The sequence below is a fragment of the Dendrobates tinctorius genome, unplaced genomic scaffold (genome assembly GCF_039654945.1).
Source record: "Dendrobates tinctorius isolate UK_male_01 unplaced genomic scaffold, ASM3965494v1 ptg000158l, whole genome shotgun sequence".
Taxonomy (NCBI): Eukaryota; Metazoa; Chordata; class Amphibia; order Anura; family Dendrobatidae; genus Dendrobates; species Dendrobates tinctorius.
The window spans coordinates 9935956-9950931 of record NW_027361825.1 but is presented as its reverse complement, the minus strand read 5'-3'; the positions used below and the strand labels follow the sequence as shown (position 1 = coordinate 9950931).

The 14976-nt window shown below is 43.1% G+C and overlaps 1 protein-coding gene across 1 annotated transcript in view; it reads left to right on the top strand.

The window, feature by feature from the left end:
- The window catches only part of LOC141052183 (uncharacterized), a 43980-nt gene extending 29635 nt beyond the window's left edge, over nucleotides 1–14345 (top strand). The window contains exons 5-6 of the mRNA XM_073549406.1: nucleotides 14062–14127; nucleotides 14220–14345. Coding sequence (XP_073405507.1) covers nucleotides 14062–14127; nucleotides 14220–14345 — 192 coding nt within the window. The remainder of the gene's footprint in view (nucleotides 1–14061; nucleotides 14128–14219) is intronic.
- The last annotated feature ends 631 nt before the right edge of the window (nucleotides 14346–14976 follow it).

Genomic DNA, 14976 nt, shown 5'->3' with positions numbered 1-14976 from the left:
TGTTGTGACTGTCACACAGCTGCGATGCCGATCAGCTGATCATTGGAAGCGCTCCAGGTATCCGGGTTCCTGATGCAGCTTCTTAGGTAAGTGCTGTAGCTTGCCGAATAAGGAGGAAGCTGATGATGTTTGCTCATCTCTACTCTCTACCTTCAAGAGTGTTCCCGAAACAGGGATGTTAGGGTCCCAGTTCCAGGGACAGTTTGAGGCTCCCTTCCTTACCAAATACCCTCATAATGTGACATTTTCACAGGCCTCACATTTTTTGATCTTGACCTGGATCCCATCGTTAGCCTTGGGAGGCAGCTGCCGGGTTTGTCTTGTGAGCTATCATACCTACGATCTAAGGTTTCTTCACACCAGAGAGTTGGACCAGAACCCAAAGTGGCACTATCGGATAGGTTTTTTGGGGTCAGGACAAATTTGCCGTGTTTCGGGAAGCCTCTAAGCTCTATATCAGGCTTTATCCAAGGTAATCTGGGAGTGAGAAACAGAGGGTGGGATTATTGTCTCCCTCCTTCAAGGAGACCCTCAATCCTGGGCCTTCTCATTTCCATCTGACTCATTGCCACTCAAGTCGGTGGACAGATATTCCGAGGCTCTTGGCCTCGTTTATGATGACCCGAACAAAAGTTTGTTGAAAGGCTGCAACACAGCCAATTAACAAGCATTTACTTTGTTTGTACTTTAGGTCCCATCACATTCATGTCAAATATTGGCATAGTTACAATGTCCCATGGCGCACTGTGCAAAAAAATGAATAAATTAAAAAAAATTTGTGTGTCCCCTCTATTTTTGACAACCAGGGCAGGTAAAACTGACAGCTGCGGGCTGCAGCCCTCAGCTGTCAGCTTTTTCTTGTCTGGTTATCAAGACTAAAGAGATCTCCACATTTTAAAATTATTTAAATACATTTTTAATAGCCAGCCATTTTTGACAACAAACCGCCAAGCTAAATCAGACATCTAGGGGCTGGTATTCTCAGTCTGGGAAGGGACCATGGATATTGGCCATCTCCAGCATAAAATTAGCAGCCCATAGCCACCCTAGAAAAGGCGAATTATTAGATGCGCCATTTCTGGAGCTTTTCCCAGCTCTTACCACATGCCCTGGTGTGGAGGACAGTGGGGTAATAAATTGGGGTTGATGTCAGCTTTGTAATGTCAGCTGACATCCAGCCCATGTGTTAGAAATGGAAATGGAGAGGCATCTATAAGATGCCCCCATTACTAACCTTGTAATCAAAAGTAATAAAGACACACAGAAAAAAGTTGTTTAATTGGAAAGAAAAACCTTCTCAACCCCCTTTCACAGATTCATTAATCTAATATATAAAGCTCAAAGTGTGTATGTATGTGTGTATGTATGTGTGTGTGTGTATGTTTGTATGTCTGGGATAGGCATCCGCACCGTCGCAGCTACAGACACAAAATTTGGCACAGTCACACGTCTGGACCCCGAGAGCGTCCTAAGCTATGTTGTGAGGCGAAATTTTAACCCCGCGCGTTCCAATTCACCAAACAATTTTGCCCCTATCTACATACTGGGGGAAAAAGTGTGTGCGCGTCAAGCCCCGCCCCTCATTGTGATGTCAAAATGCCCCTATTTGCATACTGGGGAAGCAGTGTGTGCGTATCAAGCCCCACCTCTCATTATGATGTCACAATGGTTGCCATGGCGACGCTGATGTCATCAAAGGTTGCAAGCCCTGCCGCCGCTCATTATGATGTCATAATAGTTGACTATGGAATGACGGATGTGTGATGAGTATATGTGCACTGGACTATGGGATGGTGGATATGTGTGATGGGTATATGGGCACCGGACTATGGGATGGAGGATATGTATGACAGGTATATGGACACGGGACTATGGGATGGAGGATATGTATATGGGCACGGTACTATGGGATGGAGGATATGTATGATGGGTATATGGGCACGGGACTATGGGATGGCGGATATGTAAATGGGCATGGGACCATGGGATGGAGGATGTGTGATAGGTATATGGGCACTGGACTATGGGATGGAGGATATGTATGACGGGTATATGGGCACGGGACTATGGGATGGCGGATATGTATATGGGCACGGGACTATGGGATGGAGGATGTGTGATGGGTATATGGGCACTGGACTATGGGATGGAGCATATGTTTGACAGGTATATGGGCATGGGACTATGGGATGGAGGATGTGTGATGGGTATATGGGCACTCGACTATGGGATGGAGGATATGTATGATGGGTATATGGACACGGGCCTATGGGATCGTGGATATGTATGATGGGTATATGGGCACGGGACTATTTGATGGAGGATAATTATAATTTTCTATAACTAACCACAGTTAGTTACTATGCCCGGGCAGCGCCGGGCTCTTCAGCTAGTCTAATATATAAAGCTCAAAGTGTGTATGTATGTGTGTGTATGTTTGTATGTCCGGGATAGGCATCCGCACCGTCGCAGCTACAGCCACAAAATTTGGCACAGTCACACTTCTGGACCCCGAGAGCGTCCTAAGCTATGTTGTGAGGTGAAATTTTAACCCCGCGCGTTCCAATTCACCAAACAATTTTGCCCCATCTACATACTGGGGGAAAAAGTGTGTGCGCGTCAAGCCCCGCCCCTCATTGTGATGTCACAATGCCCCTATTTGCATACTGGGGAAGCAGTGTGTGCGTATCAAGCCCCGCCGCTCATTATGATGTCATAATGGTTGACTATGGGAAGGAGGATGTGTGATGGGTATATGGGCACTGGACTATGGGATGGAGGATGTGTGATGGGTATATGGGGACTGGACTATGGGATGGAGGATATGTATGACTGGTATATGGGCATGGGACTATGGGATGGCAGATATGTATGATGGGTATATGAGCACGGGACTATGGGATGGAAGATATGTATGATGGGTATATGGGCATGGGACTATGAGATGAAGGATGTGTGATGGGTATATGGGCACTCGACTATGGGATGGCGAATATGTATGATGGGTCTATGGGCATGGGACTATGGGATGGATGATGTGTGATGGCTATATGGGCATGGGACTATAGGATGGAGGATGTGTGATGGGTATATGGGCACTCGACTATGGGATGGTGAATATGTATGATGGGTATATGGGCATGGGACTATGGGATGGAGAATATGTATGATGGGTATATGGGCATGGGACTATGGGATGGAGGATGTGTGATGGGTATATGGGCACTCGACTATGCGATGGAGGATATGTATGATGGGTATATGGGCACGGGCCTATAGGATCGTGGATATGTATGATGGGTATATGGGCACGGGACAATGGGATGGAGGATAATTATGATTTGCTGTAACTAACCACAGTTAAGTACTATGCCCGGGCAGCGCCGGGCTCTTCAGCTAGTGTAAAAATAAAAATAAAAGTTAGACTCACCTTTCCGCTGATAATACGCTAACTCTGCTAAATCTAGTTGCATTGCTGTGGGCAACCAGATGACACTGAGCTGAGTATGAGATATGCGGTGATATCATTAAAGTTACCGTCGGTCACACGCAGCCTCATTCTCACTCTCAGTGTGTCGTGGTTGCCAGGCTGAGTGTTCAAATCATACCATCGCTCAGCAATGCATCCAGATATAGCAGAGTGGGACCTCGTCATGAGAGATATGGTTTATCGGCGAACAGGTGAGTATAAGTTTGCTTTTTTATTTATATTTTTGCTGAATAAATGGTTAAAATAGAATCAGGGATATTTTTTTCAAATAAAGGACTTTGCTCTGGCTATGCCTTTATTAAATTTGACTATGTAGTTAGTAATGGGGAGATCTGATAGACATAAAACAGCTGACATCACCCTCAAAACCATTACCCCACTTGCCACTGCACCAGGGCAAGTAAGAAGAGCTGAGACTCTCTGTGTAGCCTTTGCTGGTTATTGAATATAGGGGGATCCCATGTCCTTTTTTGGGAAGGATCCCCATTTTAATAACCAGTAGAGGCTATGCAGACCACTGTGAGCTGATATTAATAGGCTGGAAAATGTTAGTGACTATGGTCCCTTGCCATAATAATAATGCCATTCCCCAGCTGTCCGCTTTCCCCTGGCAGGCTATTAAAATAGGAGGGACCCCTCACTGTTTTTTTCAGTTTTTTTTATTTATTAACAAGTACAGTAAAATGCACACCCAAAGTAACCTTATTTCACAACCTCCAGATGTTTCAGCAGCTATAAACTCCAGTAACCTTAAAGTGTCCATCAAAGTTTCCAATAAGGTTTCCAGTCCTTGCCGCTGTCGAGAGACTCAGTGGCTGTGAGCTTTAGGATACCTGAGTTCACAGCCACCAGGTCTCACGGTAGCTCACGTACCGGACTGATGAATGCTGGAGTGCCAAATGCCAGACTTGCGGTTGTTCATCAATCTGGCACTTGCAAAGCAAAAGAAACCGTTGCTATGAACTCAGATGACCTTACAGTAAGGTTATCTCAGTTCACAGCGACCATGCCCCCGGAGAACCAGGCTCTGTGGACTGAGATAACCTTACTAAAGTCACCTTACTTACCAGCAGCTGGGTCTTCCAGAGTGCAGCGTGACACCCAGCAGTTGATGCAGCTCCAGTGTATTTAAATAAGTAATTTTAAAAATGGCGTGGGGTCCCCCCATGTTTGATAACCAGCCAATCTAAAGCATAGAGCTGGGCGCTAGTATTCTCAGACTGGGAAGGGGGCATGAATATTGTCCCCCCTGGCCTAAAAATAGCAGCCCGCAGCTGCCCTAGAAAAGGCATTAGATGCACCAATTCTGGCACTTTACCTGGCTCTTCCCACTTGCCCTGGTGTGATGGCAAGTGGAGTAACAGTTTTGGGGTTGATGTCAGCTGTTTTATGTCTGCTGACATCAAGCCCAGGGGTTAGCAAATAAGAGGCATCTTTAAGACATCCCCATTACTAACCTCATAGTCAAATTTAATAGAGACACAGCCAGAGTAAAGTCCTTTATTTGAAATAAAACTCAACAACCCTCTTTTACAAATTTATTCAGAAAAAAATAAAAATTAAAAAGCAAATTTATGATATTTTCATCTTTTATATTTTCAAAATTATAAAAAGGAAAATGGGCTGATGCAAAAATGTGGGCATCCTTGGAGATTTGTGTGCTCAGATAACTTTGACCAAGGTTTCAGATCCTAATTAGCCTGTTGGGGTTATGGCTTGTTTACTTTTATTATTTGGTAAGGCCAGGTGATGCAAATGTCCCAGCTTTATAAAAGCTCAGCCTCCTCTTATCTTGTGCCAAAAAACAGCAACCATTGGTTCTTCTAAGCAGCTGTCTAGCACTCAGAAAATGAAAATGGTAGTGGCCCACATAGCAGGAGAAAGCTATAAGAAGATTGCAATGCGTTTTGTTTTCAAGTTGCCCTTTCCTCAGCTCCAAAATATAACTAAGAAAGGGTAGTTAACAAAAACAGGGGAGGTCAAGATAAGGTATGGAAGACCAAGCAAAATTTCAATGAGAGCTGCTCGTAGGATTGATATAGACATAAATCAGAACCCCCCCGCATGCCTGGTGTTCACAGACACCTATGTAAACCCTACTGAGTCCAAAGAGAGATAGTGGGATACAAAATTTACAAAACCAATATCAAATTTTGTTTACAAATAATACATGCAATGGTATACCTAAACAGGTAACCACATAAATTGTTTGCAGATAGTAGTAGACAAAAACAAAGCAGGAAATACTATATACCTCACTAATATGTAAGCATATATCTGTACAGATATGGCCTTAATGGAAGAGTCATCAAAATAAATCCTCTCCTGCATCCTCACCATAAAATTCAGTGTCAGAAGTATGCAAAATAACGTGTAAACAAGCTTGATGCAGTTTGGAAACAAGTCCTGTGGACAGATGAGGTTAAAATAGGACTCTTTGGCCACAGTGATTAACAGGGACGTGTGGAGAAAAACGGCACAGAATTTCAGGATAAAAACATCTCGCCAAACCATTAAGCATTAGGGTGGATCAATCTAGCTTTTGGGTTGTGTTGCAGCCAATGGCATGAGGAACATTTCACTGGTAGAGTGAAGTATGTATTCAATGAAATTTCAGCAAATTCTTGATGCAAACATAACACCATCTGTAAAAAAGCTGAAGGTGGAAAGAGATTGGCTTCTACAAATGGATAATGATCCTAAACACATGTCAAAATCCAAAATAGATGACCGCAAAAGGCACAAGATGAAGGTTTTACAGTGGTTCTCACAGTCTCCTGGTCTGAATATCAATGAAAATCTGTGGCTAGACCGCAAAAGAGCAGTGCATCCAAGATGACCCAGAAATCTCACAGAACTGGAAGAATTTTCCAAGAAAGAATGGATGAAAATCCCTCAAACAAAAATTGAAATACTCTTGGCTGACTACAAAAAGCGTTTTCAAGCTGTGATACTTGCAAAAGGGGGTGTTACGAAGTCCAAAGAATGCAGGGTGCCTAAACATTTGCATTGGCCCATTTTCCTTTATGCAATTTTTAAAATATAAAAGATGAAAATATATATATATTTTAACCTAAAATACAAAGGAAATGCGTCATCTTTAACTTTAGGCCTTTTAGAAATCATTTCGTTTTCAACTTACTTAAAGGTAATCTGTCACCTATTTTTACCCCTATCAGCTGCCAGCACCGCCATCAGGGATTTATCTACAGCATTCTGTAATGCGGTAGATAAGCCTCCGATGTAACCTGAAAGATAAGAAAAACGAGTTAGATTATACTCACCGGGGGGCGTGGTCGGGTGCGATGGGTGTCGTGGTCCGGTCCGGCGCCTCCCATCTTCTAGCGATGACGTCCTCCTTCTTAGTTCTGCCTCGGCTCCAGCGCAGGCGTACTATACTGTATCTGCCCTGTTGAGGGCAGAGTAAAGTACTGCAATGCGCAGGCGACGGGAAAGGTCAGAGCGCTCCGGTGCCTGCGCACTGCAGTACTTTACTCTGCCCTCAACAGGGCAGATAAAGCAGCCTGCGCTGAAGCAGCGGCACAAGTAAGAAGGAGGATGGCATCACTAGAAGATGGGAGGCGCCGGACCGCGACACCCATCAGACCTGACCAGATGCCCGGGTGAGTATAATATAACTCTTTTTCTTATCTTTCAGGTTACATCTGGGGCTTATCTACAGCATAACTGTTCACAATAACGGTATTTTTGACCTGAGGTGCCCACTGTGTATAAGTATGTGTATAGATATATATACAGCTCTGGAAAAAATTACAAAACCACTTTCAAATGTTCAGTTTGTCATTTTTCTCTTTATTGGTATATTTTTGAGTAAAATGTAAATTGTTCTTTTAGTCTATAAACTTCTGACAACATGTCTCTGAATTTCCAAGCAATAAATTTTGTATGTTTTTTCTGACAAAGAAAAATGGTCAAAATTAAAAAAACAAAACAAAAAAAACAGTGCTTTCAGACCTCAAATAATGCAAAAAAAACAAGTTCATAATCATTTAGAAACAACAATTCTAATGTTTTAACTCTGGAAGAGTTCAGAAATCAATATTTTATGGAATAACCATGATTTTTAAAAACAACTTTCATGTGTCTTGGCATGCTTTCCACCAGTCTTTCACACTGCTTCTGGCGCACAAATGTAAGCAGTTCTTCTTTGTTTTATGGCTTGTGACTATCCGTCATCCTCTTCATTACATACCAGAGGTTTTTAATGGGGTTCAGGTCTGGAGAATGGGCTGCACATGACAGGGTTTTGATGCTCTTAATTTTTGCCAGAGCTGTGTGTGTATATAAAAATATATATCTAATATATAAAGCTCAATGTGTGTGTATGTATGTGTTTATGTATGTATGTATGTATGTGTATCCGGAATTGGCATCCGCACTGTCGCAGCTACAGCCACAAATTTGGCACAGTCACACGTCTGGACCCCAAGAGCGTCATAGCCTATGTTGTGAGGTGAAATTTTAACCCCACATGTTCCAATTCACCAAACAATTTTGCCCCATCTACATAATGGGGAAAAAGTATATGTATGTATTGGCATCTGCACTGTCGTAGCTACAGCCACAACATTTTGCACAGTCACACGTCTGGACCCTGAGAGCGTCATAGGCTATGTTGTGAGGCAAAATTTTAACTCAGCGCGTTTCAATTCACCAAACAATTTTGCCCCTATCTACATAATGGGGAAAACATGTATGTATGTATTGGCATCTGCACCGTCATAGCTACAGCCACAAAATTTAGCACAGTCACACGTCTGGACTCCGAGAGTGTCATAGGGTATGTTGTGAGGCAAAATTTTAACCCCGCGAGTTCCACTTCACCAAACAATTTTGCCCCTATCTACATAATGGGGAAAAAGTGAAAGGAAAAGTGTTGGAGGCAAATTGACAGCTGCCAGATGTGAACAAGGGGGACTTAAAGAATGAGAGCGATGGCACCAAACAGTATATACCGTGCAGTTGCTAAGGTGGGGCCCTGACATGGGATACTCACCACACACGGGGATATGAACACACACACAAAATGCACCACACACTACCACGTGCTTCAACACATATACCACCCTCAGCACACATTTCACCACACATACACCAACCTCGCCACATAAAATTCAAAACACAAAAGTCGCCACTCAAAACTCGCCATGCTGTCCCAGAGCTGTATAAAATATGAAAAATGAGCTGTGATTGGTTGCTATCAGCAACAGTTTTCTTTGTAGACAGTTGTGATAACTGAGGTCTATTATTCTTATCATTTCTATGGTGTTATCGTCCTTCTGTAAAGCTGGAAATAACACAATTTATTACCATGCCAACACAGACCACCCTCTGACACAGACTGCAGGGGGAGCCCAGTATCACACAGGATATGATTAGATACACAGCTCTGAAGTCAGTATCACACAGGATAGGATTAGATACATGGTTCAGCAGACTGTATCACACAGGATAGGATTAGATACACAGCTGAGCAGACTGTATCACACAGGATAGGATTAGATACACAGCTCAGCAGTCAGTATCACACAGGATAGGATTAGATACACAGCTCAGCAGCCAGTATCACACAGGATAGGAATAGATACACGGCTCAGCAGGCAGTATCACACAGGATAGGATTAGATACACAGCTCAGCAGCCAGTATCACACAGGATAGGATTAGATACACGGCTCAGCAGTCAGTATCACACAGGATAGGATTAGATACATGGCTCAGCAGTCAGTATCACACAGGATAGGATTAGATACACAGCTCAGCAGTCAGTATCACACAGGATAGGATTAGATACACAGCTCAGCAGTCAGTATCACACAGGATAGGATTAGATACACAGCTCAGCAGTCAGTATCACACAGGATAGGAATAGATACACGGCTCAGCAGGCAGTATCACACAGGATAGGATTAGATACACAGCTCAGCAGTCAGTATCACACAGAATAGTATTAGATACACGGCTCAGCAGACAGTATCACACAGAATAGTATTAGATACAAGGTTCAGCAGTCAGTGTCACACAGGATAGGATTAGATGCACGTTTTTTATGTGCAATGTAATCATTATAATTTGTTATAACTAACCTCAGTTGGTTACTATGCCCAGGCAACGCTGGGTTCTTCAGCGAGTATATATATATATATATATATATATATATATATATATATATGTACAGTTGTGCTCAGAAGTTTACATACCCCAACAGAATTTTTGCTTTCTTGGCCTTTTCTCAGAGAATATGAATGATAAGACCAAAACTATTTCTCCATTCATGGTTAGTGGTTGGGTGAAGCCATTTATTGTCAAACTACTGTGTTTTCTCTTTTTAAATCATAATAACAACCCAAAATATCCAAATGACCCTGATCAAAATGTCACATACCCTGGTGATTTTGGCCTGATAACATGCATAGAAGTTGACACTAATGGGTTTGACTGTCTACTAAAGGTAATATCCTCACCTGAGATCTGTTTGCTGAGTTTCTGGGATCCAGACAGACTCTTGCATCTTTCATCCAGCCACTGACATTTCTGGATTGTGAGTCTTGGGGAAAGCAAAAGAATTGTCAATGGATCTATTGGAAAAGGTAATTGAACTGTATAAAACATGAAGTTGCGACGCCCGCTAGGGCCGGGGGACTCAGTACCGGGCTGGTCAGTTCTTCAGGGGATGTCACAGCAGCAGCAGTGACCAGGTCTGTGGCCCTGGGCATGCAATAAAATGAAAGGGGAAAGTTTATAGGGGAAAGTTTGTGATGCCACCCGTGGTATTAGGCAAATAAGATGGCCAACTCTGCTATTCAGATTCACTGGGGTAGTTGGTGATGCAGCAAAGATATTACAGCTCTCCACGGGTAGAGTTAGGCTCCAGGGCAGATAGAAGATATTAGATGATGGTAACTGATGTAGTGCAGGGCAAATGACGCAGTAAATAAATCTGAGGACACAGCGGGGTGCAGTCTTCATACTTTTACTCACGGTCTTTCAAGTTACAATCCCCAGCCACGGTGCTATGTGGTCCAGTCAACTCTCAGGTAGTTTGGGGTACACTTTGCCAGAACCCCCTTCTTATGTTCTTTCTCTGGTCGTATCACTGCGCTTGCTTCCACCTCTCCTGCCCTGTGCCTCACACACAGTATCCCAAGCCAGCAGCCTTGGATCCTGTCGGGCGACGATCTCCTGGTCCCCTTCATCCTATGTGGCTGCCTTTTCAGTGAATGTGTGTGGATTTGGCCGTCGCACATACAGATACTCCAGCCTCCGGTTTGCTAACTGAGTCTTGCAGACTCTCCACTAGCCTGGGGCCGGTCCCCAACTGTGACCTGGTCCTTCCATCTGACTACAATCAGCGTGGATTCGGGAGCCATGGCTGGATTCTTCACTTCCCTGTCCCTAGGACCCCTGCTTCACTCCACTCTACTCTCCAGTCCTGGGTCGAGCTCCTTCAGTCCCTTCCACCATCTCACTTCTCCTGACTCCTTCTGACTCCTCCTTCAACTGTCACTCCCGTTACCATGACAGCTCTCCTACTCTATCCACTTCCTCCACCCACACCCTCTACTTAGTTCCTCCTTGGCCTAAAGAGGTGTTGTGTTGGGTGCTAGTGTGTGTGGGTCCTTGGTAGTGCCCCCTCCTTACCCCAGAGTGGGGTACCACACCTCTGGCTGAGGTGCAGAACCTCTGTGGCGACTGGACCCTCAGGGGTGCCACAAAAGGGATACAAAAAGATATCCAAGGAATGGATAATGCCTGTCAGCAGTGTTTAAACTGAGATTAACAAATGGAAAATCAGGGGTTCTGTAACAATAAAACGACGGTCAGGTAGACCAGCAAAAAAATTTGTCGACAACTGCCAGGAAAATTGTTCGTGATGCAAAGAAAAACCCACAAATAACATCAGCTGAAATACTGGACTCTCTGAAAACTAGCAATGTGGCTGTTTCAAGATACACAATAAGGAGGCACTTGAAGAAAAATGGGCTGCATGGTCAAGTCGTCAGAAGAAAACCATTACTGTGCAAATGCCACAAAGTATCTTGCCTACAATGTGCAAAACAGCACAGAGACAAGCCTCAAAACTTCTAGAACAAGGTAATTTGAAGTGATGAGTCCAAAACTGAACTTTTTGGCCACAGCCATAAACATTACATTTAGAGAGAGGTCAACAAGGCCTATGATGAAAGGAACACCATTCCTACTTTAAAACACGGAGGTGGATCGCTGATGTTTTTGGGATGTGTGAGCTACAAAGGCACAGGAAACTTGGTCAAAGTTGAAGGAAAGATGAATGCAGTACATTATCAGCGAATACTGGAGGCAAATTTGCAATCATCAGCCTAGAAGCTGCGCATGGGATGTACTTGGATGCTCCAATATGACAATAATCCAAAACACAAAGCCAAGTCGACCTGTCATTGGCTACAGCAGAGCAAAGTGAAGGTTCTGGAGTGGCCATCTCAGCCTCCTGACCTCAACATCATTAAGCCACTCTGGGAAGATCTCAAGCATGCAGTTCATGCTAGACAGCACAGGAATTTACAGGAACTGGAGGCTTTCTTACAAGAAGAGTGGGCAGCTTTACCATCTGAGAAAATAAAGAACATCATCCACAACTGTCACAAAAGACTTCAAGCTGTCATTGGTTTTAGAGGGGGCAATACACGTTTTTAAGAACTAGGGTATGTAAACTCTTGATCCGGCTCATTTGGATGTTTTGGGATGTCATTATGATTTAAAAAGAGAAAACACAGTAGTTTGACAATAAGTGGCTTCACCCAACCACTATGTATGAGTGGAGAAAAAGTTTTGGCGTTATCATTCATATTCTCTGAAAAAAGGTCAAGAAAGCAAAAATTCTGCTGGGGTATGCAAACTTTTGAGTACAACTGTATAGCGTGAATTAGTACAGAGATCCATCTAATCATCTATTTAGATACCTAACAAGGAGATCAATATAAGAAACACCTACCCCATTTAGAAAAAACAAAGACTTAACTATCAGCATGTATAAGATTCTTTACTGTGAGAGTAGTGATATTATGGAACTCTAAGCTAGAGGATATTCTAATGTTTAATTTTCTTAAAAATGTGACCTTTGGCCATCCTATCACAATTTATAATATAAATTTGGATGTTTCTCAGATTTTTTGATCATTTCTAGATTCAGTTTCATATTCAGAAAAGAATGGAAGCGAAAGCAATATTTGCCCTCTGATAAGATGTCAGGCATTGACAGTCAGGAGAGATTTTTTTGTGTCCCCTCATCCCAAGCCTTTTCCATGACCATGTGGCCAGTTCTCCAGCCCCTTATTTGACACCAATGCAGTATCAGTCTTCACAGTTCTCCTACCGAGTGGCAATTGGGTTTAGGCAAGCCCCTCTTTTCCCACAAGCCCCAAAGAAGTCACATGGGCTGCTTTTACAGGTCTACACTGATCTTATATTGAACTTAAATATTTTGTTTACTTTTCTAACTATATGACTTCTACATAGTATTCATATGATGTGTTGAGTTTTGTTCTGAAAATGGGTGGCCCAGTGTCAGCATTGACGTAGGAGTGTCAGTGGCAATTAAAGAAACTCTAAGTTTAGTAACTGCGCACTGTAGTTTTACAAGTTTACTTTTGAGTCAATTAAGAGATTAAGGAATGAATTACTTTTAAATCTGTCAAAGCATTAAATCCTACCGGTTCTCAAGCTTCCCTTTGTTTATGTGTCCCAGCATAAATTTGTAATGAGTCGCTGATAGAAATGATCGAATCTTTTGAAATTCGAACTCGCCAGGTTTCAAGAATATTTAAAAAATACTTGATTCATAGCAAATCAATTCACTACAAATAAAAATACTGCTAAGCCTGCAATTGTTCTAGAAAGACATAAGTAGCATTTTGAGATCTCCTGGAAATGTATAAAACCCATTTTAAGCTCTTTATTGCAAGCACCGTCTTTGTAATGTCAAAGTGACCTTAGCTTAATAACGGATGGTAACCCTGTAGGAACCAAAAGCCCATTTAACTATAAAACACACTGCTAGATTTTCAAAAGGGTCCAAAAATTATCCCTCTTAGGCTGGTTTCACATTTGCTTCTGTGTACGCAGGGTTTCATCCGCATACATCCGAATGCATCATGCGTACATATCTTTAACATGGTGTATACAGGGACATGCGTTTGCAAGCATTCGCCTGCAGATGAGTACGTATGTGTCATTTCGTGGTGTGCGGCGGGGGGTGGCTAATGCAACATGTTGCATTTTTTGAGGCATCAAATATGTGCAACCATATGCATGCGGACGCTTGCGGATGGAGTGCATCAAAACAACGCATTACATTCTATGGGAACGCATAGCTACGCAAGGACATGCGTACACCTGTTTTTCTCCCTGCAGTCTGTGATCACTTCTGTCTCTCTTGCAGCATTCCTCATAATGTCCTCCAGTGCAGAGCAAACCTCACGGAGTGGACAGGAGACTGAAGTGAGAACATTTGCTACTGATTGGTATTGACTGTCAATATGACACATGTGGTATAATCATGTATTTTTATTACAGAACCATTCCAGTGCAGATGAGCAGGAGCTGCAGACTCGGGCCCAAGTTCCGGTGGGAAGACGGCATGTAAGTATTCTTGACTGTTTTTTGTTATTCTTGACTGTTTTTGGCTTTATTGTTTTATCTTTACAACATTAAAGTCTTTCTTTCATTTCTAGGCTCCACAGCGGGAGGAAGAAGCCATTGACAATGACCTCCTCATCACATTGGTGGAGAAGCGAGTTCCGTTGTGGGACACCTGGGATCAGCAGCACTCGGACGCTGTGGTGATTAGGTGGCTGTAGAATGAAGTGGCCCAATCACTGATGGATGACTGGGACAATGCCACGCCACAAGTCCAAAAGGATTTTCATAAGTACTGCAATGTGGTTTAACGTGGCAGTGAACCTGTAATGCTGGGATCACACAACCGTGTGTGATGCAAGAAGCTCCTGTAAGTTTCTCGCATCACACACAGTTGTGTGATCCCAGCCTAAAGTGCATTGTTTAACAATTTCTTTTTTGTCACCCTTCACAGTGAACAAACATGGTCTCCTCCCCACAGAGAGCGGCACAACCCACACGCCGAGAGAGACAGCATCCGAGTGCAATACCAGAAGCGACGAGGTCGCCATACCTACAGCGCTACATACACCAGAAGATTTATCACTCCAGTGCAATACCATAGCGACGTACGTCGCCTATTACCCGCACTGCAAAATTACATTGATATATACCGCAGGCCGGCAGAGCCAAGCTATACAGGGTATAATGAAAACAAAAGCAACAGTCAGTCGCCTCACTAATAATGCTATCTAGCTTATTACAAGCATATACAGCATCCAGTAATCTTTAAGAGATTGTCTGATGAAGGTGCTATGCTGGACCGAAAACATTTAGAATTTAAACTTCACGTGGATGCAAAATAAAAATGAA